The sequence below is a fragment of the Vicugna pacos genome, chromosome 8 (assembly GCF_048564905.1).
Source record: "Vicugna pacos chromosome 8, VicPac4, whole genome shotgun sequence".
Taxonomy (NCBI): domain Eukaryota; kingdom Metazoa; phylum Chordata; class Mammalia; order Artiodactyla; family Camelidae; genus Vicugna; species Vicugna pacos.
In genome coordinates this window covers 15,111,365-15,134,585 of record NC_132994.1, presented here as the reverse complement: position 1 = coordinate 15,134,585, position 23,221 = coordinate 15,111,365, and the positions used below count along the sequence as shown (strand labels likewise).

General features: G+C 38.5%; 1 protein-coding gene across 1 annotated transcript in view; it reads left to right on the top strand.

The window, feature by feature from the left end:
• Window positions 1-23,221, top strand: part of SNAP91 (synaptosome associated protein 91) — a 135,085-nt gene that overhangs the window by 44,319 nt on the left and 67,545 nt on the right. The window contains exons 3-9 of the mRNA XM_072965571.1: window positions 3,911-4,053; window positions 4,691-4,766; window positions 5,978-6,080; window positions 7,797-7,890; window positions 9,168-9,279; window positions 16,502-16,608; window positions 21,190-21,231. Of these exons, the coding sequence (XP_072821672.1) occupies window positions 3,911-4,053; window positions 4,691-4,766; window positions 5,978-6,080; window positions 7,797-7,890; window positions 9,168-9,279; window positions 16,502-16,608; window positions 21,190-21,231 (677 nt within the window). The remainder of the gene's footprint in view (window positions 1-3,910; window positions 4,054-4,690; window positions 4,767-5,977; window positions 6,081-7,796; window positions 7,891-9,167; window positions 9,280-16,501; window positions 16,609-21,189; window positions 21,232-23,221) is intronic.

The window sequence follows — 23,221 nt, the reverse complement described above, 5'->3', positions numbered from 1 at the left end:
TGAAATCTGTCGATCATTCTTTCAAGTAAAAATGGTAGTCTGTGAAAAAAAGTGATTAGTTCTGCTCACAATTCAAGCACACAGTTGCTTTTCCTTGAGATAGGCATTGTTCTTTGTTAGGCATAAGAAGGGCTTTATGCATACTTCCCATTTAGGGACAGAACAGAGTCAGCAAATATTTTCCATAAAGGGTCAAAGAGTAAATATGTTAGGTGCTGTGGACCACTGAATTGAGTTTGAGTTGAGTGTTGTAGCCAGTCAGCTACATCACTGCATTGTGCAAGCAGCCTTAGACAATATGTAAACAAATGGGCCTGACTGTGTTCCAATAAAATTTTATTGACAAAAACAAGAAGCAGACCACATTTGCCTGGCAAGCTGTAGTTTGCCAGCCCTGACATAAAAGTATTAAACAGATGAGAATATTAAGGTTAAGACTTGATAAAATTAATAACTCACTACATCATCAAAGACATGCTTCCCAGTCATGCTACCTGTCATCATTCTTCCAGCTCCACTGAAGAGCACCTGCTCTTACCTCTCTCCTTTGTGTGCCCTCCTCTCTGAGGCTAACCCCAACACTGAGCTCCAGATTCTAGAGCTTATCCTGCCTTGAGAACTTCCTGTAAATTTTCTCTGCTCTCTTTTCAAACTCACCTTTTTGGCTTTACCTTCTTGGTCTCAGATGTGCTTAAGTGTCTCCTATCTTTAAACCATTAAAGTCTTCCTAGTACACGTTTCGTTTTTGGAGGGATGGGGAGAGAAGTGGTAATTAGGTTTACTTGTTTAGTTTTGGAGGAGGTACTGGGAATTGGACGCAGAACCTCGTGCGTGCTAGGCGCACACTCTGCCACTGAGCTATACCCTTGACCCTCCCCCGCGACACACACCCAGTCTGTTTGGGCTTTGCCTCCTTTACACGGCAGCAGCCTCCTACTTGTATGTTCTGTTCTTAGGGTTCTGTTTGCTGGGAATTTATGTGGTATTTGATCCCAGTGACCACGGATTGCTTCTTGAAATTTTTGGAAGCTCTCTTCTTTGTTGGTTCCACAGTTTCACTTCCTAGGCTTCTCTTTACCATTCTGACTGTTCTTTCTCTCAGTTTTCCTCCATTCATCCCTTAAATGTTGGTCTTTCTTGGTTTTGATTCTTATTTTCTTATGTATAATATATCATTTTTACCGTTCTTTGTGTATGTAGGTTGCCTTGTCTGCTTGCATGATTTCAGCTCCGATGTCATTGCTGATGACTCCCAGATTTGTATCCAGGCCAACTGTTTCCCCTGACCTCTAGAACACACTTCCAGTCCCCTGTCAGACATCTCAGCTTAGAGCTCCAACAGCTACTTCCTGTGTATCATGTCCAAAATAGTGTGTGTCTCCTTTGAAATCAACTTGCCTCCTATTTAAGTAAAAAGCATTAACACTGGGCCCCAACTAGAACTCTGGAATTAGTTAAGGTTCCTTTTCCCCTCACCTCTAACATCCGTGTGCTCACCTGCAAATCCTCATCAACCGTACATGCTCAATGTCTTCCTGCTGCGTGTAGTATCTCCTGTGCCTCCCCTGCCGTTTCGTTAGTTCAGGTTCATCTCTCTGGCGCTCAGCTGGGCTTTCTAACTTCCCCTTGTCCTGTCTTCTAATGTATCTTTCCACACAGAGGTGATTATTCCCGATTTGGTGCCTCTTCTTACTTGCAGGTGTCACTGAGTAATGTGATTGACTGTAAAAGCCAAATCTTATTGATACTTTTCTGCTAAAATACCTTCAGGGCTTCCCTTGGTCCATAGGGTGAAGCCCAGACTCTTTAATGCCACGTGTGAGATCCTCACTGGCCAGTCCCCGGGTCTTTAGTTAAGTTCCCCTCTTCCATCTGCCCACACACACCCAGCCCCCAGAGCACCACAGTTCTCTAAGGACACGTCACCTCTTAACAGCTCCACCCTTTGCAGATTTGCCAAAAATATCTCCACTCCCCTCCCGTGTCATTGCTGACTTTAGGGTCCCACTCAACCCCTTCTTCCCCATGGAGTCTTTCCTAATACCCCACAATATTCTCATAATGTCATGCATCTATAACAGTATTTACAAACATCTATATTGGGTGCCTACTTTGTTCAGACCATTGATATTCTTTACAATAACCCTGAAAGGTAGTAATTATTACCCCCATTTTACAGATGAGAGCCTGAGTCGAACTTGTATTAAGCAACTTGCCTGGAAATACGCATCTAGACAGTCCAAACTGGGCTCTGGACATGGGCTCTTTCTGCTCTATCATCTACCTCTCTTTACTCTTCTAGGGATTTCCTTATTATCTGGACATGTATTCATCTCCTCTGACCAGCAGTATGTTTCCATATCACCAGTTCAGTAGCTAAAGGAATAGAAGAATTCGTGACTGACACAGAGTTTCAAGTATAAAGCAGTCCCATGATACAGTCTCAGGAAACAATGTTATAACATAGTGATTTTTCTTCTAAAAGAGCTGTTCATTTATATTTTGGGTCAAACATTTTGGGTTTTGTACATTTTGCTCCACACATGTTTACTGGGCACAGCGTTCTCTGAAATCCTGCACAGGAAACAGATATTGGTATGACAGTTTCCATCCTCAGGGAGCGTTGGTGCAGTAGGAACTTGTGACAGATACACATCTAATGCTGAACAGCCAGCAGGAATAAATGGCCTTGGGTTTTTAAGCAGAGGAAGGTCACATAGCACTGCATGCAAATGGGACCAGGAAAGATTTCCTAAAAGATGAGTAGAATTCCAATAAAGGAAAATCTTGAGGGAGGGCTCTTCAGGGGGATAGAATGTTTAAAATAAATGTAAAGTAAGAAAGAAGCCTGGTTTGGTCCATTTATAATTCAGATCAATTACTGATAAACTCTTTAGTCTTAGAGTTAAGAGCCATTTCAGTGATGGAGTATCAATTTCTTAAAACCAATTTATTATAAAATAAAGAAATGCATAAAACAGGTGTTTTATGTATTTTATGTATATAGCTTAATGAGTACTGAGTGTGGATTTTAAGTAAGGAACAGGATGGGCTTGTCTTTGTATTTGTTGCCTGGGATTTCCTAGGCACTGAGTATCCCATGCAGGTCTCTGCAGAGTGGATGCAGCCTGTAGGAGAAGTCCTGAAGTTCTGCTGTCCTGAGGAGGTCACCTTGTGCTGTGGGAAGTGCCTTTCTTAAGTCTACACTGCCCCAGGGTGGCTTTAGCTTCTGTTCATTAGGACATGATCTTTGGCTACCTCAGCTAACTTTTTGACAGTACTCATTTTTTTCTGAATTCTAGGCAGCCCCTCTTGGAACCTATATACATTTTTTTCGTGAGGTATACTTGGAATCACAGCTAATATGTAGATGTGGACAGTGAATATATTGGAAAGATTTACTCTCTTATAAACTCAGGTCAAATCATAGTGATTTAATGCATTCATGATGTTCTGTGAAAGCTTAGACGGGCACCGTGGAATCTTTCCTCTTTCACTCTTTGTTCTCATTTTGCCACTTACATGACAAGTGTATTTATTAGCACTCATCAAAATTAAAATACAAGTGAAGTATGCTTTTAGGTAGAGTTTAAGAAAATACATTTATGTTACTGCTGTCCAGTGGTGTATAGAATAAGTGTGTGTGTGTTTGAGACATTGTGTGAGGAGTGATAACCCAAAAAGTAACACGAAGCTTAGCTTTAGAATTTTTAAAAAGTCACGTCAATACCAGAAAACGGTGGAAATTTAGAAGAGGATACAGAAGAGAATTCAATAGAAAAAAATAAGCTCCAGAAAAAATAAATACTTCAGGTAAATGTGTTTAGGTGTAGGTTTAAATGTTTAAAATTTGAGGTGAATTTTTTTTGCAGTGATTAGTATCATTGACCAAAACCTTCTATTCTCGTAGATTTGATCCAGGCCACCAATGAGACCAACGTTAATATTCCGCAGATGGCAGACACGCTCTTTGAGCGGGCAACCAATAGTAGCTGGGTGGTTGTATTTAAAGCGTTAGTCACGACACATCATCTAATGGTGCATGGAAATGAGGTAAACCATGTGAACTTAACTTTGCCTTTTTTGGTCAGGGATGGAGGCTTTTATAGAGAAGATGGTGCTAACTGAAGGCCCTTTGGGCTTTCATTAATTAGGAGAAAAATAAGAGGAAATGTATGGTTCAAAATCATCTAGAGTACAATTTTGATTTTCTCTTTACCTATTTTTCAAAAAAAAAGTGTTGTTAGACATTGTCTTAGCAATATTGAAGTATTAGCTATGTATATGCTATATTTAATGGACAAAGATGATGGGAGAAAGGAACAATAAAATTATCTTTCCTGTAGGAAATATTCCTTTGTGCCTCTAAGTGACAATTGCTTTCATAAAAATGTTTAATTTTGGAGAATACTGACAGACTAAAACTTAGCCATTTTATTTAGGATACCTACTAAATCCTATTAAATTGCAGTGTTTCTGTTACATGCAGAAATGAAAGAGCATATGATTTAATTCTAATTCATGAGTATGAGTCAGTCTTTATTCACCCTCAGAGAAAGCCAGCAGACCAGGAAACTTCTTTCCAAGTTAAAAAGATCACAATGAGAATTTATATTTTAAAAAATTCCCTTTAGTATCAGAAATTGTTTAATGATTTGAGAATTTGATAATTCTAATTTTTGTTTTTCAGAGATTTATTCAGTATTTGGCTTCTAGAAATACACTATTCAATCTCAGCAATTTTTTGGACAAAAGTGGATCCCATGGTGAGAATATTGTGTTTTAACATTTTCTTGCTAATGCTTTTTTTTAAACTTTTTTTTATTGAGTTATAGTCATTTTACAATGTTGTGTCAAATTCCAGTGTAGAGCACAATTTTTCAGTTATACGTGAATGTACATATATATTCATTATCACATTTTTTTTTGCTGTGAGCTACCACAAGATCTTGTATGTATTTCCCTGTGCTATACAGTATAATCTTGTTTGTCTGTTCTACATATGCCTGTCAGTATCTACGGATTTTGAACTCCCAGTCTGTCCCTTCCCACCCTCCTCCCCCTTGGCAACCACAAGTTTGTATTCTATGTCTATGAGTCTGTTTCTGTTTTGTATTTATGTTCTTTTTTTTTTATTTTTAGATTCCACATATGAGTGATCTCATATAGTTACTTTATAGTGGCTTTCAAATATTTAGTTTTTAGACAATTTAGCATGTGAATTATGTATCTTTTTTTTATTGAAGTATAGTCAGTTTATAATGTGTTTATCTGGTGTACAGCATAGTGATTCATTTATATATATATTCCTTTTCATATTCTTTTTCATTATAGGCCATTACAAGGTATTCAGTATAGTTCCCTGTGCTCTATAGTGGGACCTTGCTGTTTATCTATTTTATATATACTAGCTAGTATCTACAAATCTGTTTTTATTGTTTTGTCTTTTTCAATGTTTACCTTTAAAAGTAACAGTGAGTATTCTAGGCCCTCAATTGTTTGTTTATGAAGATGTAAGAAAGCAATGAAATGAAAAATACTTTCCCAATTCAAAAAATCCAGTTTTTAATGTTTTTGTAAATTAATAGAATTTGAACTGCAATCATTTGTCCGTTCGTCATATTTACTGGTTGCCTATTGTGCATAAGGCAAGCACACCAAGCAGGTGGATCGTTCTCAGACAACTACACGTATTAAGTCTAAAACAGGTGCTTATTTGAAACAGTGAACAAAAATGCAAGGAAAAATCAGAAGAGGAATCTGTACAAGGATAGTAGCGTAACGAAATTGAATAGTTTCAGAATGTCTCATGCCTAAAATATTTTTCCCTGAACTAGGACTTAACTGAGGCCTGTCTGATATACTTGCTGACCTCATCTTAGAATTGTTTACATTTAAGGAACTTAAAAAACTGGTACTAAGCAAAGCCCAGTTGAAGGTATTTTATTAATTTTATTTCCTCTGCCCCTTCCTCCAGGTTATGATATGTCTACTTTCATAAGGCGCTATAGCAGATATTTGAATGAAAAGGCTTTCTCTTACAGACAGATGGCATTTGATTTTGCCAGAGTGAAGAAAGGGTATGTTTTCTTCTTTCTCATACTTCCCTGAGCAGAGTAAGTCTTTGAGGCATACTTGATTTATCTTAACTAAGTTAAATGCCAACTAATTTCAATCATGAAGGCCTGGCTTATAATCACCTGAAAAAAGAAACTCAGTATTATAGAGGTTAGTCTTGAGGTTGCAATATGTGTTCCTTTGTTTATATTTTCATGCAGAAAATCTGATTTCTGCTCACAGTTGACATGCTATACCATTTTATTTGTTAAAATCAGTTCAGAGTTCTTGAACACCTTTACACCTTTAAATAATTTTAAATGGAGAGAATTTAAACAAGGTTCATTTTAAAGTACAGTGGGAGTTTGGGCTGTAGTTGACGATAGTTACTTCAATGTGGCTTTTTAAAAACTTCACATGTTTTGATTGGGGTGAAACTGAACTTGGTGAAGTATATGGTGAAGATCTGTGATACTGTCCTATTGTTATACACACACGTGTGCACACGCACACACACCATAATTAAACTAATTATTAATACTAACCATTGATTAAGAAAATCTCATTGAAATAGAAACACTTACATTTTAGTTCGTAATTACCATTTATTTCCCTCTAAATTTAATAGTTTGAATTTAAGCACAAGTGTTCAACCATAAATTTGTGCAAATCTTGAATCTGCTTCTAACTTGAAATAAGGGCAACATATTGTAGAAGGTTTAATATTATAGTCTCAAGAATTCACAAAAGATGTAACTCTTGTTTCTGATAGTTGACCTAACCTTAGCTTTGAACTGCTTCTTTTTTTTAACCATGGTGTTGAGAAAGATAAACACGCCTACTCAGAGTATATTGGCTTCTCATGGGTGAACATTTGATAAAATGAAGGTTTTGACTTCATGGCCATCTCATTTGAGATGGTTCTAGTTCATATGCCTTCCTCTGACTTCTTACGTGCCCTGGGCAACCAGGCCTGATGTTCCCAGCTGGGTTGTGACCTCGCCACAGTAGGTCCCCTTCTGCCCCCGTCTGGGTGCAGAAGGGCACTTTGGGGTGCTTTCCCTACCACGGAAGTGGGAGGGGCCCTGAAAGCTGCCTTTATCAGCCCATTCCCACCACCTGGGCATTCTCCTCAGCTGTTCCAGTACTGCCGCTCCTTGACCATCACTGGGTACAGGGGCTCCCCCAGAGGCCTGGCGGTTGGTAGAGCGTTCAGTGACCCCTGTGCTGCCCCGTTCAGCACTGACCTCCAGTCGCATTCTCTGCAGCTGGTTAAATTCAGCTCTGTTTGGCCAAACTGCATATCAGAATGCATTTTTCTTCACTTGGGGTAAATTGTATAAATTTTGCTCCCAGTCCTATAGGTTTTAGAGACTTCTAAGACACATTTTCTCTCTCTTTCTCAAAAGCAAACAAACTGGGGTTTAGGAAACCTAGACTTTTAATACTAGTATTTCTGTTACAGATGTAGAAAAATCCACTTATAAATTCAGCTGACCTCCTTTATCCAGACCACATAGCTTTCCTTCCTGAGGGCAGTGCATAGAGAGCCTTGCCTGTGTGGTTGAAGAGAGACAGTGGGTGAGGGAGGGAAACCAACCACAACCTCTTCACATCTCGAAATCACCGCATGAGATTAACATGGAAATGGGGGGGGCAGCTCAGAACAATGCATGTGGTCTCAAATTTTCCACATACAAGTAAATTTTACCTTTTTCTTTTTTTTTTTTTAATCGTAGGGCTGATGGTGTAATGAGGACCATGGCTCCTGAAAAGCTACTGAAGAGTATGCCCATACTGCAGGGACAAATTGATGCACTGCTGGAATTTGATGTATGTATCTCACCAGAAACTGTTTCTTACACAATCAATATTGCCTTTTATTCAAGGGTGGGCTACAGATAAAGCATTTTTTCAGGAAGCAGATTTAGCTCTCCCTCAATGAGATAAATTAGATGAGCACTTGCTTTAGGCTGTTAGCACAGTAAAGGTGGTTTTGGTTGTCCAGATGGTCAGAGCCGTTTACCAGGTGTTTACCTAAGTAATGGAAAACACGAGTGGTGCATTCTTGTCTTTTTCCCCATGTTCAAAGCAGGATTGCAGCCTCCTGTTGTGTTTGACAGGGTGAAGTAGCTGCAAAAAGTACATTCAGGAAGCTGAATAACCCAGCCTGCTGTTAGAAGCTATTTTATAGAGACTGCTTAAATAACACCATCCACCAAAGAGAATAATTCTTGTGGTGACGTGGTCCTTCTTCCTGGCAATACCAACATGGCTTGTTTCTTAAAATCTTACCTATATCTTAACTGTGGCGATAGATACACTAAGTTACACGTGTAGGAAGATTATATAGAATCAAACACACGCACACACAACAAGTAAACCTGGGGAAATCAGGGTAAGATCAGTGGATTGTATCAATATCAGTTTCCTGGTTTTGACAGATTTTACAGTAAAGACTTCACTAGGTATATATGGAATTCTCTTAACTTTTTTTCTTTCTATTCATTCATTTTTCTTTGCTTTCCTTATCATTAATAATGGTACTATCTTAATTAAAGGAGAAAAGTCACAAAAGGAAAAAGAGCTTGGGGAGTTGTGAGCAAGGATTGGGGGATGGAGAGAATTTATGCTTTGTGTTGGCGATTGGAGTATTTGGTGGGTAAATGCACGCTCTGAGTCTCAGGAGTTATTTTAGGGGTAGCTGGCTCGGGTCTCTGTCCCCTACTCTGTGCTTCCTCTGAGTCCCTGGAGCCTCCACCCCTCTATAGAGAACGTTACATCAGGGAAGGAAGAATGCAATATGACATAGTAAAAGCAACAAGAAGCCAAGTGTCCAAAAGTTGGATTTCATTGATCTGTGGATCACTGATCACATAGACTGTGTATATGTCTTAGAGTTGATAGGACTAACTTCCATTGACTTAAACTGAAGCAAAAAAATGGGCAATCCATCTTTTGATATTGGTAGGGTTCCTAAAAGAGTTATACAACATTTGTTGAATATGAGTGAATTTCTTGGTAATCATTTGAGACATCTTAATGTGCTCTGAGAAAAATTGCCATTTGATGATATGCCATTAACATACGAAATTTTCATCTTTTTCTAGGTACATCCAAATGAACTAACAAATGGTGTCATAAATGCTGCATTTATGCTTCTTTTCAAGGACCTTATCAAACTTTTTGCTTGCTACAACGATGGAGTTATTAACTTACTTGGTAGGTAATTTACTGACTGGTGTCTGTGAGTCGAGTCTGTATCAGAATGCAAAGATTTGAACACTGCAGACTTCATAAAAATCTACATACATGACTCATTCAGGTCACATTTCTGCGTGAATTCTTCTGTCCAGATTTGGTGCAGGGAATGGAAAGCCCGCCATATGTTTTAAGCAGAAAGGGGTTTCAGACAGAGATTTTGGTGCTCACAGAATTTTGGAATGCCTGAAGGAGCAAGTTGTAGGCTTTGCCTCTTGGAGTAAGTCCCATAAGGATAAATAACTCTTCCGCTGTGCTTTCAGCTACCTCTGATACCACCCCTGCAGCTGCTCATATCTTGATGGAGTTCCATATGTCTCACCATCTTTCTTTCCCATAAAGTGAACATCAGATAGAGAGATACACTTCAAGTTTGGCCTACAAGAAAAAAATTTCTTCCTGCTGACAAGGTCATCCCTTTCTGGGACATGATGATTCAGCAGACTGCTTCCAGCTGCTTCCAGTATGAGAAAACATCTCTAAACCCAGCCTGAATTCTTTTGTCCCTCTGTCAGCTGGTCAGAGGGAACTCCTCAGAGACCTCAAGTCATGCCTGCACACCCACGTAGGTTGTAGAAGATGTAAGTGCCCTGGGAACACGAGCCGTCTCTCCACATGACCTACTTGGGTGTTCAGGAGCTGCTTGAGATTGTTCTCATCTATTACCACCTCCATGTGATGATGGAGAATATTCTTGCACTTGTCCATTCTATGGTTTGGTGTATTAGAGATTGCCTGATACTCCATGGTCAGAACCTCAGTCTCTCGAAGCAAACCAAGAGCAGTTTTTTCCAAAGGAGATAAGTTACTATCTGAAAGAGACTTGGCCCCTGTCCAAAGTGCCAGAGGCTTCTGTTGTATTTTCCGATTGGAGTGTATTGGAGCCATCCTGCAGTGTTTGGATCTGCTGCAGACACTTGGAGGACCTTTAGATCTGTAGGAACAAAGGCCCATGTGGCTCTGGTTTGGAACAGTTGCAGTGTCTTCCTTGATCTAGGCCCTGCTTATATCTGCCACCATCCCAGATATTCTGTTTAGACAGCACATAATGCATATTGTATATGTTACCTCCCAAACCAGAGAAGCCCACCAAAACTTTTGCCTGCATTTAGTGAGAGGGGGTGCAAGGTGAAGCAATGTGTTTTCCATATGGAGGGGGCCTTTGGACCCTCAGAAACTTCACTGGGGTAGCAGGTCCCTGAACTTTAATAGATTCTGTCTCCTACCCTTTGACATGCGTGTGACTTATTAAGACACCTAGCATACCTGAAATTCTTGCCCTCTAGGTACAAGCATCCTGATGTCACCAAATGATACCCAGTAGCATTAAGACAGCCAGAGAGGTTGATGTCCTTGAAATAAGATAATAAGTGTGTCCCAGCATCCCTGCCAGATGAAAGCAAACTGCTTCTGACAGGCTCTGTTTATGGGGGTAGATATAAAAGAATTTCCTGGTTTAATAGATGCCTGTCAGGTGTCAGGAGCTGTGCTGATTTTATGCTGGAAAGGAAGACACATCTGGGTCTCTGCCAGTAGGAGTCAAACTCACCTGATTGAGTTTATAGTAACCCACTGTTAGTCTCTAAAATCCATTCATCTTTTGCATGAACCAGATACGCAAGTTAACTGGGAGTACAATGGAATTGCTACCCTGTACCTTTGCAGAGATCAAGAAACCAGTGTGGGGATTCTGCTAGTTTTAAAGTATTTCTATTTCAACTATATATTCAGGAAACTGGGGAGATGGACCACTGATTGTTTTGTGTACCCACTGGATCTAATTTTTTAAATCTCCTAATCCCCAGACAGCCTCCACTCAGATTGGTGGAAGACATAGTGAGATTTTGGATCCCTGGAGAATAGCATCCGCTTAGAGTCCATGTCCCTGAAAACCCTGGGTGTATCTCTTTCCCCTGTGCATAGTCACTCTGGTAAAGGTCCTTTTGCAGAAGAGTAGGAATAAATGCTTTTGGCTGTGTTTGAAGGCTCTTATTCAAGAATATCTAAAGGGCTTATTAAAATTCAGGTCGCTGGACACTAACCCAGAGTTTCTAATTCAGTAGGTCTGGGGTAGAGCCTGAAAATCTGCATTCCTAATGAGGGCCTAAGGAGTGCTCTGGCTGCTGGTCTTGGGGACCTCAGTTTGGGAACTGCAGTGTTAGAGCCACTTCCAGATGCCCAGGCCAGCATTTTGAACCTGTGCTTTTGGGCATGTTCACCCGAATTGATACATTATCAATGACATCACAAAATATAACGTAATATTCCTTCTCTCCTGCTCAGAATCCTTAAAATTTATTCAGATCCTCTAGGTTTTTATCCATTAGGATTTGCCAGGTTCAAGAGGAGAAAAATACAAGACACCCAGTTCAATTTGCATGCAGATCAACATGAATAACTTTTTTAGTATTAATAAGTCCCCTGGAATATTTGGGATATACTGATGCTAAAAATTGTTATCTACAATTTAAATTTAACTCAATGTCTTGTATCTTATCTGGCAACCCTCCTGCCAACATGAATTTGCACAATCTTATACTTTTTTTTTACCATGTAGGCTTTTTCCTTCTTGCGTCAGACTTTGCACTGTCTCCCGAGGCCGTGCAGGATTGCTGGATTCTACGCCTCGTTCTAGGTATTGAGGCAGTTGGCAGGGGGGGAGGGGTTAGGAAGTAAAGGGACAGGGCCTGAGGAAAATTTTTATTCCCTCGTGGAAGGTGGGTCGATTACAGGATCTCCAAGCAAGGCAAGACCAGCCCCTTCAGACTGAGAAGGAAAAGCTTTTTCCAATGAGGGCAGCTCACTTTGGTTTGAATCCACCCAAGTACTTTACAGTTTCCTGTCTCAAAAACAGTCCTAACTTTCACAGAGGAGACCACGGTGAGGCTGGAAATTAACCCACATATGTTGTAATTCAGCAACTCACAAGATTATAGACGCTCTGACTTCTAGCGACGACAGCCCTGTGTCTGCTGGGATAAGATTATTTTAGGGCAGCTTGGAGTACCACCGTCTGACTCCAGCCCCGAGCCAATAATTTTAAATCCTGTGTGTCATTTTCCTTTTTTAAGCTCTCCTGTGGAGTCTGAAGCAGCCCTCCACCCGACAGTTCTATCTGCCTTGTCCTCATTGTGGTCTATCCCAGCAGCTGCTGCTTCTGATTAAGCTTCATTCTAGGTGCTCATTTCAGAAAACCATAGGTGATCAGTTAAGTAATTATTTTTGCTCCTTTAACAGCACAGATTCTGAAAATCCAATTCTCTGATAGTGGCAGGTGGGCATCATTGCCTTCAAATTCAATCAGCTTATGTATCTAATCCCAGAATCCCGCCTTTGACATTTTCGATGGTCTTGATTTATACAGGCATGTCAGCTACCAAATACTGTTGTCTATTCAAAAAACAGAAACCACTCTACATATTCGAAATAGAAAGGGATTCATTACAGGGGTTTAGGTGCGCATGTAATTACTGGAAGCCTGCAGGAGGTGGTTCTAGGCTCCACCTCTGGAGATGCTCCTGGGGTGGTAAGTTCTGGCACACTGGGGAAGGGAAGCTGCCACTTCTGAGGCCGTTACTTTCAGGCAGGCTAGGAATGAGAAGCTGCTGCCACCACCTCAGCTGCCTTGCAACACTAGGAGGACAGAGGATGGACCCCTGAAGCTATCACTCGGGATAGGGAGTCACATCAAGTGGTTGTGACTGTGACCATTACTCTTCAAAGCCCAGGGAGCCGGAGGGAGGACAGTGGAATGTGTGGAAGATACCTCACCTTTCCAGGGTCTTATCACGTGTCATTAGAAACCACTGGGCAGACACAGGAAGCCCACTGCTGCCCCAGTTTCACTTTCCAGATCCTCCAGGTCTGTCTCATGAGCAGAACTCAACTTGTGTCCAGATCCCTGACTTCTCATCAGTCTAGAAAAAGATGGAACAGAGTTGGGTGAGCCAGTCACCAGCATCAAATCCAGTGCCCTTGGAGGTCTTGCCTTTCATGGGGAAGGTTCCTGCCCATAGCATGTGGTTTGGAAGCAGATCACCTTTATTTCAGGTGGGCAAGTTTGTCAACAAGCCAAGCAAGATAGATTTCCCCATTCTCTCTTGCTGGCTGACGCTACTCTTCCTTACAACTCACAGATGTGAGCTTCGCCTGGAGTTCATTTCCAGCTGTCTGCACTTCTGCTTTCTCTGTGTGTTCTTCACTGGAAAACTTATTATCACCATTACGATGAGTCTCACATATATTATTTCAGTTTTTCCCTTCCTTCTGAGCTTCAGTTTTGTCTATCTTCTTATTTGTAGGCACTTCAATTTAGATACTGTGTTCTCACCTAAATGTCGGCAGTCTCTGAAACCGAACTCTTGAATCTACCCTTCTGACTCTCCTTTATGTTTGTATGTAATTAGTCTTTTGAACCTGAAACCTCAGTTATCTTTGAGTTGCCTGTTTCCTAAAATCCATACCAGTCAGAAGTGAAGTGTTACTGATTCAAGCTCATCCTCTCTCCCCAGTGCACCCTGTTTTTGTGCCCACTTCTGCTTCAAGAACATTGTGCTTCTTGCCTTTACACCTGATATAGCAGCTAAATGTGTTAAATCCTGGGAGTCTCCTCTGTTGTCTTGAACCACTCTGTAAATGCTGCTCTACTTTAATTTTTCGCTGTGTTGCCTTGACAGACAGGTTGTCCTAAGAATGCATTTTCTCCTTGTATTAAAATAATAACCATTCAATATATGTTTTTATTTCATTTAATTTGAAAAAGATAGTCTCTTGGCTAAGATTAGGAGCAGAAAAGAAGAAGAGGCATACATTTCCGTCTCAGAGACCTGACTTCTCAAAGGCATCAGTGCTACATTCTTGCCTCACAGCACTCTGGCGTCCAGTGGCCTTCATCTAGCATTGTTGTCAAATGGCTCTTGTAAAGCTAACACTGTAGAAGGTACATTCAGTCCCCAAGTGTTTTGAGGCAGATCTTTTGTTTGTTTACTAAATAGTGCTAGGAATTAACTTTATACATGTATTATGGGTCAGTTTCAGTCAAGGACTTCACAACCGATTCTCTACATCCAATGTTGGAATCAGTCGAGGTGCCAGCTTTCGCAGACATTCTATCACAGGAATGAAACTCTGATGTGTGAATAAGAAGGTGCTTCTCTTCCTGACCAGTGGTCATTAGTCCATGTGCAGAGTCTCAGTTTGTTTCACAAGAACGAGATCCCTTTCATCTGGTTCTTTTCCCAGGACAGTTATTCTGTGAAAGTCAGTACCAGTATGACAAGGGAATTTGTCAGCGCGTTATAAAGATTTATGTTACAAATATCAATAGTTGATCATTTTAAATACTGAAAACCAACATATATTATCTTTGGTATGAAGGAAAGACTGAGGCTCACTTCTGGGTGGCCCATCTCCTCTGTTAGAAGTGTTGATTTCTCTGATCTCGAAAAGGACAAGGGAACGTCACAGCTTTGCATAGATGGTGCATGTTGGCTTTCTGTGTCATTACCACTGTTACAGAAACAACAATGAGATTATAACCTAAAGCCATCATTATTGAATCTCTTGTTGCTGAATCCTAAATTACCATGAAAGATACAAAGTTTAAAAAGCATCCATCCAGAGGAGACAGAGAAACGTTGCTTAAAATTTCCGTGCATTAATTCTAAAAGGAAATTGAGATGATTCAATTTAACTTCTCTATTACAAAGAAATAAACTTAGATTGTAGTAATTTAGACATTTGGAAAAAAATTATTTATGTGAAGATTGTTTAAAAAGAAGGAGAAGTTTATTTTACCGAAATAAGTCCTTCTTTTCTGAAGTTTAAACTAAGAAGATTTGTTCCTTTATTGCACCATAATTCTATCTCTAACGTGAGAAAACAGGAGTGGATAAAAAAGATATCTTTAAAATTTGGCCTTTTTTTGAAAGACTCACTTCTGTCTCAAATCTTAACAAGTGGGAATCTATATGTGTTTTCTTGATCTTTTTGCTTCCCTTGAGTACCTGACAGGGGAGGTCCATGTTAAAAGTAAAATTCCCAGAAGACTGTCAACAGAAGGTAATGAGTAGCTACTGTCGATAATTAGTTCTTTGTGTAATTATATATTATGAAACCTTTCTTGAGAAAATTAAAAATGGTTTTAAGGTAATAAAATTACATGCCGAATGAAATCCAGAACTTTCAAATGTGAGAGAGCACAAAAATAGCACGTGTTCAACCACGCGCAGATATAAAATCCTGACGATACTGAACCGTGGGTTATGATCCAGAGCTGCCCGGGAGCTGCCGTAGACGCTGGCTGGCTGTGTCTCTATCTGCAGTGTCAGTAATTATTGACTGTATGAACTGATGAATGACTGGCTGGGGAAAGCACTCTCAAAGTGCTTGTTTTCTCCAGAACGTGTATGGAGAAAATATACTCTCACACCACAATTATAATTCTTGGCTGAATTCTAGGTTGTTGTTGTTTTTTCTTTTTTAATGGAGGTACCTGGGGATTGAACCCAGGACCTCGTACACACTAAGCATGTGCTCTGCCACTGAACTGCTTCCTCCCCACTGAATTCTAGTCTTGGGATGCAGAAGAGAACAGCAAAAGGAGCCTGTTTTTCTGTCTAGATATCTAGAGGTTGAGAAAGAGGATATGGTTATAGACTAGAAAGTCACAAAACTCCACTGTTTTATACCTGAAAGACATGTTATAATGGTTGAAAAAAATAATTTATGACCAATAAAAGCAAGAATCAATTTATACAGAGTGTAAACAATTTAAAGAACACTTTAATTCATGGAAGTTTATAGATTATTGCTTTATAATGAACTAGTGAGAAAATAAGGATGCTGTGGAACGCAGTCATCACTTTTGAGATTGTTACCGGCAAGAATTTGATGCTATTTTCCCAAACAGAATACTAGGATACATGGATCGTGAAGTAAGCCTGTTGTGACAGCTAATATATTCTTCTCCTTTAAGTGCATTTTCATTATTTAAATTGTTTTATGTGAGATACCTTACAACATAACACCGTTCTTAGGCATCCCTTGTTTGCGTTTTAATACTTCATATAAGTTTTAGTGTCAAGTGTTTTGATTCAAACATTAAGGTTTTAGGTAATAGTGTCAACATAAACTTAGTAGAAAATTGAATATAATACTCTTCTGAAATGCTTATCTCTTCTAGAAAAGTTTTTTGAAATGAAGAAAGGACAATGTAAAGACGCTCTGGAAATTTACAAACGATTTCTAACTAGAATGACACGCGTGTCTGAATTTCTCAAAGTTGCAGAGGTAAGTAATGTAAACTCACATATCTGGAGTAAACAATAGAGTTTATAACCTGGCAAGACGTTCTGCCACAAAGTCGCAGTGTATTAGGGTTGGAAGTGACCTGAGAAGTCACTCAGAGCTGTGCTCTGCACGCCTGCATTTCAATCAGAGGATCATTCTGTGATCAAGTAAAAGTTTCATGGATAATGAGCTCTTTTACAGCTTTGTAGGGTGGTCCGTGCCTCTGTTCCACCTAATGGCTGTCTCTGATTGTAAGGAAGGTGCTTCCTTTGTATTGAACCCTGGGAAGAAAGCCCTCAGAAATGTCTGTCCATTGTTCTTAGCATGTAAATGACCAACCATAAGATTTGACCTTTCTTACGTTGTCACTGATTTAAACAGAATGAAAAAATAAAAATATAATTAATTGTATAAAGTTTGTAAATTGTTTCTTAAGGATGCCTCTGTATCTTAATCACAGTAGCTATGTAACCATACAGTGGTTGTTCCTGAGGTTATCTGTAAATTGGTGTTTCCTCTTAAGAAATCCAATGATTGATTCATACTGATAGTGGAAATTACGGTGTTGTTAGTAATAGTCCTTTGTCAGGATGACGAATGTGTCCTTATTTTACATGTTAACTAAGTGATCGCTGCAGTGACCGGAGTGCTTTATGACAGAGGTTCTGAAGATCATCATCAAAGCATCAGACATTGCAGACATGGGACATTCGTGCCATGTTTTTGCTGTTTTTGTCATTGGAGGATATAGCACAAGAACAAGCACTTTATACACATCATTTCAAAAGCACTCTAGTCCGTGCATTATTTTTCATATTTCATTTATTGACAGGAGTGATTATTGTCACACTAATTCCAAAACCAAAATAATGTTGTAAAATGCTCTCTCTTGAGCTTAAATCCATATAATTTATAATCAGAATTTTTTAATTATATAGTATGGGAATCCAAAGGTAAAGATTAGGTTATATAAATTACATACACATTAAAGCATGTTCATGTGTATTTCCATGGCTTTACTGATGGTGGTCTTTAAGGAAGGATGGAATGGGCTTGAAACTTTTGCTGCTACACAAGTTTTATTTTTTGTATTGGATATGATTTTCCCATTGTTTAACCTTAGTTATCAATATAATCTAGTAAAATTTGCCTAATTCCTTTCTGTGAAAGGATCAGTTATACCAAAGCACCCAGGGCAGAAGGTTATTTCATAGTTCAACTAATTCCTGGTGCACATGCTTCCCCATTTTCCCATCTGATATTTTTAATTGAAATATAGTCAGTTTACAAGTTGTGTCAATTTTTGGTGTACAGCACAACACTTCAGTCATATGTGAATATATGTATATTCGTTTTCATATTCTTTTTCACTGTAAGCTACTACAAGATATAGAATATATTCCCTGTGCTATACAGTATAAACTTGTTTATCTATCTTATATATACCAGTCAGTATCTGCAAAACTCAAACTCCTAATTTATCCTTTCCCACCCCCTTCCCCCTGGTAACCATAAGTTTGTTTTCTATGTCTGTGAGTCTGTTTCTGTTTTTATAAATAAGTTCGTTTCCTTTTTTTTTTTTTTTTTAGATTCCACATATAAGTGGTATCATATGGTATTTTCCTTTCTTTTTCTGGCTTGCTTCACTTACGATGATGATCTCCAGGGCCATCCATGTTGCTGCAAATAGCATTATTTTATTACTTTTTATGGTCCCATCTGGTATTATATACGTCGGAAAAGTCAGGAGCTGGACAGGTTACGGTTTGGGGTGTCTATTTCTCTAGTCAGCAACATAAGGCTGGGCTCAAAGTCTCCATGAGGAACGGGGTGCTAATTTATCAATTCCATCTGTTCTTACATGTAAAATTATGCTTCGTGTCTCTTGATAACCTCATGTTATCATAGGCCCATTTGAGGCTGTTGAGAAGGAGATATACAGAAATTAGACGTCATTTTGAGAGTCTTCCTTTACATTACATTGTAATAAATATTTTACTTTTATTTGAACATTATGACTAAGGCTTTTTTGTAGAATGGATGCTGAGTTACAGACCTATGTTTAAGAGCATAAACATCACAACAGGCTGACCATAACTTTGTGTGTTTTCTTTCTCATTTAAATTGCATTGTTCATAATTTAAACACCACTAGTTTGAATGCCAGTGTTGAGTGGTTTGGTTATGATTGGTAAATACAGAGATTTTTCAACAAATGTGGAAAGCTTCTCTTTCTACCAAATGGTACTTGTGTGGTGTGTGTGTGTACAGACTCATACCAGAGAGTTCCCCTGTAATTAGTACTATTTGCCTGAAGAATGTGTGGAAGACTTCTAGAATGTCATTTTAGAAATACCACTATATATAGGCTATTGGGCAAATGTTAACATTAAGTTGCTCACAGTATATAAGAGTAGTTGAGTAATTTCTATGGAAATATCCAAATTTTGCAGAGGATTTGCGTGAAGCGTGGAAAACTTCCCATGTTTCAAATTCTAATACTGAAGTCTACTAAAACAGACAACTGAAAGCTTGTAAAAGGGTTATTCTGCAGGTAATAGGCATTTCTGCTAAACGCGCTTCCCTTTTACAGAGCTAAGTTATTCTTAGTTTGCTATTCTAAGGTAAATACCAAGTCGTAGGAGCTATGTCTCCCAGAATACTTGCAGAAAGAGAGTGATGAGATCTCTGTGATACATTCACACTTCAGCTCTATCCTCCAACTTCATTGTGGTTCAGGACAGTAAAAATAGCAGTATAAAGAAAGAACACCTAAATTTTGCCTTTTACAGAATTATCCATTTAATAGAAACACATCACTTTTTACCAAGTTGATTCCAATATTAAGGATCCGTTATGCTTTAATTTCAAAAATACTTCATTCATAGTAATATTTTAATGGATCATCTCAAGAGGTATTAAAATATGGAAATAAACAGAGTGAATTGCCTTAGTTTATAATTTCCATAATCTAAAATAACAGAAGTGAGTTTAGGGAAGCATCAGGACGTCCCTAAAGCCAGAATTCAGTCATTAGCAGATAACGATTATACTTCTGGAAGGAATCTCCAGCCTGAGACATACAGAGGGATAAGGACCGGGGCTCTACACTAGTGGTTCTTTACAGCAGGCAGTTTTGCTCCCCTTTCTTCCCCAGGGGACAATATCTGGAGGTATTTTTGATTGTCACACTCGAGGAGGGAGAGGACTGCTGGCACCCAATGGGTAAAGACCAAGGATGCTGCTGACATCCTACCATGCACTCAAGACAGCTCCCAACAAAGGATTATCATCCCCAAAGGGCAGCAGTGCCTAGGCTGAGAAACCCAGCTCTAGATACAGAAAAGGCAAAGGAAAGAAGTTAGCTCAGCATTTGACACACAAATGGGTTTTCCACTCTCCAGTTTGCCTGATTGTCTTTGCAGGAGCCCAGCACTCACACTTCATGTATTTCCTTCCACGTATCCATCATCACAGTTGAATCACTTCATTTCTCAGAGATAGACTTGGGTTAATCCTCTTTGTTTCTTTGAGCCTCAATTTTATCATTTGTATTTTAAAAAAAAAGAGCAAATTGAAGTTATGATTTGTATTTTCTCCAACTTTTTATTTTAAGTGATTTTTCAAACCTGCAAGAGAATTGATAGAGTTGTGAAGTGAATACCTATATGCTCTCCTCATTTATTCACCTCTATTAATATATTCCTATGTTCATGTTCTTGTTAGCTCTCTCTTTTTCTGCCCCTCCCTCCCCTCCTTTCCTTCCCCAAGCTGCCCAAAGTAAAAATTCACATATGCTTTTGGCTAGTAATTCTACTTCTTCAAAGTATCCTGCAAAGTGTCCACACAGGTGCAACATGATGCATGCAACACTGCTCACAATGGCCAGCGACTGGAAGCAACTTAAATGTTCATTAATGGGTGACTTGTTGCATCACAGGGCAAGGAAGCTGTTTAAAAGATGAGAAAACTCTGTGTATTAACATGGATATATCTCTAAGATATATTGTTAAATGAAAGTATAATCCCACTGTATGTAATACACTATTATTGTATAATAATGTGGACATAAATATGTATTTACCTACTTCCTATTTCCTTGAATATTCATAAAGAAACTCTGGAAGGGTACGTAAGAAGCTAACAAAATGGTTCTCTCTATATGAGGAAGTGTGGAAACTACAACCTGAGCAAGTTGCTAAAATTAAATGAACCTTCCCTGGGTATAATTAACAATGTAAATTCAGTCTAAGCACTTTTTTTTTAATTTTTAGCTGCTGTTAACCATGGAGAAAACCATTCACACTTCAATTTCTTAATTGAAGTGTCCTTAATTCTTTTTTTGGGTTCTAGCAAAGTTCTGTACATTTGTTATGTATAACTCTGTTACCAAAATCATTGCTCTTAGGTTGAGTGGAAAACTATACAAAGAGCATATATTCAAATTGAGATTGGTATGTGTAATAACAATTATTTTACACCATGATTGAGCTGTGGTTTTAACCCATTCTCTTAGTTAACTATAAATGTAAAGAAATTAATTTTAAATATCCTATTAAGTAACTTTTTTTTAAATCCACAGCAAGTTGGCATTGATAAAGGTGACATTCCTGACCTCACACAGGTAAGTAATTCTCTGAGCGAAAAATTTAGTATGCATGAAATTATTACACCATAGTTTACCATAAATGTTCTGACCTAACGCAGAGTCTTGTAAGCTTTAATGCATTTTGAAGGTAGACCAATCACCTTTCTTGGGAATCATTCAAGCTTATTTTTTCTAGCTATTGAATACATTTCTGGAGGTAATACAAAGACTTTCCTACTCTTATAAAAGTAGTTTCTTCTTTAAAGGCAACTGAATTTACGTATTGAGCTCATTTTTTCATTCTTAAACTTGAATCAAAAGGAGGCCTTGAATACTGGTTATAAAGTGCTTTCCCCATGAGAAGTGACTATTCGTGGGCATCTAATAAGAGCGTTTGAACTGGTCTTCCTGCTGCTTCTCCTGGTTTTCAGCGTGTCCCAGGCGTGGAGGAGGGGCGTGAATGGGGAGGATCCTGCCGTCACAGTCCTGCTACACTGATTCTTGTCTCCCCTCTTCAAGTGGAGGAATTTCTATACACAAATGAACCTTTTTTGTAAAAGGTAGTAGTGGCAGATGAGAGGTTTTTTGGGGACGATCTAGAGAGCCAAAATAATAGTAGTGCTTCCTTATCGATCCTTTTATCTGTCGACAGGGCACATTGTACGGCTCCTCAGATACAGAATCAAGATCAGTCACACGTGCAGAACTGCTGTGTGACCTTTCTCATAAATGGCAGGGGCTGTTTTTATTTAATTAACTTGTCACTCTGTTATGGTCAGTTTCTGTCCCTAACATGTTCTTTGACTAGAGACAGATGACAGAAAACAGTGTAGAGCTGCTGTAGATACCACTAATGAATCTATGGGTTTTCTATCTTTGTAAATAAAAAAAAAAGTTACTGTAATTGAAGAAAATTGTCATAATGAAAGATTACCCGCTTTTAAATAGTATCAAAATGTGTTTAATAATTTACTATCGTTATAATCCCTTAAAATGTTTCCATATTTAAATAATGTTAACCTTAAATTTTTATTAAAGATTAGAGAAACCCAAAGGAATGGTCTCTGTAATTACATTATTCAAAGACCAGTTAAATACCAAGAATTCTTCATAAATGAAATTCACAGAACAGTTCAGAACATGATGGCATTGTATTTTTTGGTTTAAAAGTTGGGAGATAGCACCTTCCAATAGACAGAATATTAGTTCAAAATATTTTTGCTGCTTTGAGACCAGGTACATACCTAAATAAGAGTGTCATCCTGGATATGGCTAAAAATTAAATATGCATAGGATTATTAAAAATCTCTTTATTAATTAAAGATTTATAAATTTTGTAATGCTGTAATAAAAAGCAAAGAAAATCAGTGTGCTTTGATTTTAAATTATTTAATTATAATAAACATTTACATTGCACTTTTTGAAAATAACCCAGATAAATAATACATTGTTAACCTAAAAAAAGTAGATATTTAAATACTTAAGTCAGTGAAGCTTTTGAAAATGGTAAATCATCTTTATTTCAGTTGTATAGACTGCTTTCACTATGGAGTGGAGGTAAAACTGGATACGTTGTTAGGCTGGCAGTTAAGAAAATAGGTCCTTGGCTGGAGGGTAATAGCCCAGTGGTAGAGCACAAGTTTAGCATGCTTGAGGTTCTGAGTTCAATACCCAGTACCTCTGTTAAAAATAATAATAATAAAAACTTTTCTAAAAGAATGAAAAAAAGATAGCAAATAAGTCCTCATCTGTCTCAGTTTGGGTAGAGTCTGAAGGGAAACAAGGAAACATTTAAAGGAATACTTAAATACCTTTTTGTTTTTAAAATTGGAAAATTGTAGTACTTCATTGAAAGAAGGATTTACATATTTGGGTTTAATTTTTAATGGTCCTATAATCCTCATTATAATTTATATAATCTTCTCTTAGCAAGTCCAGAGATACAATATTCCATATAATGATGTATATTCTGTGTTATCATAATTTGGGGAACAGAGGCCCATCCTTAAGGAAGATAAATCTTACT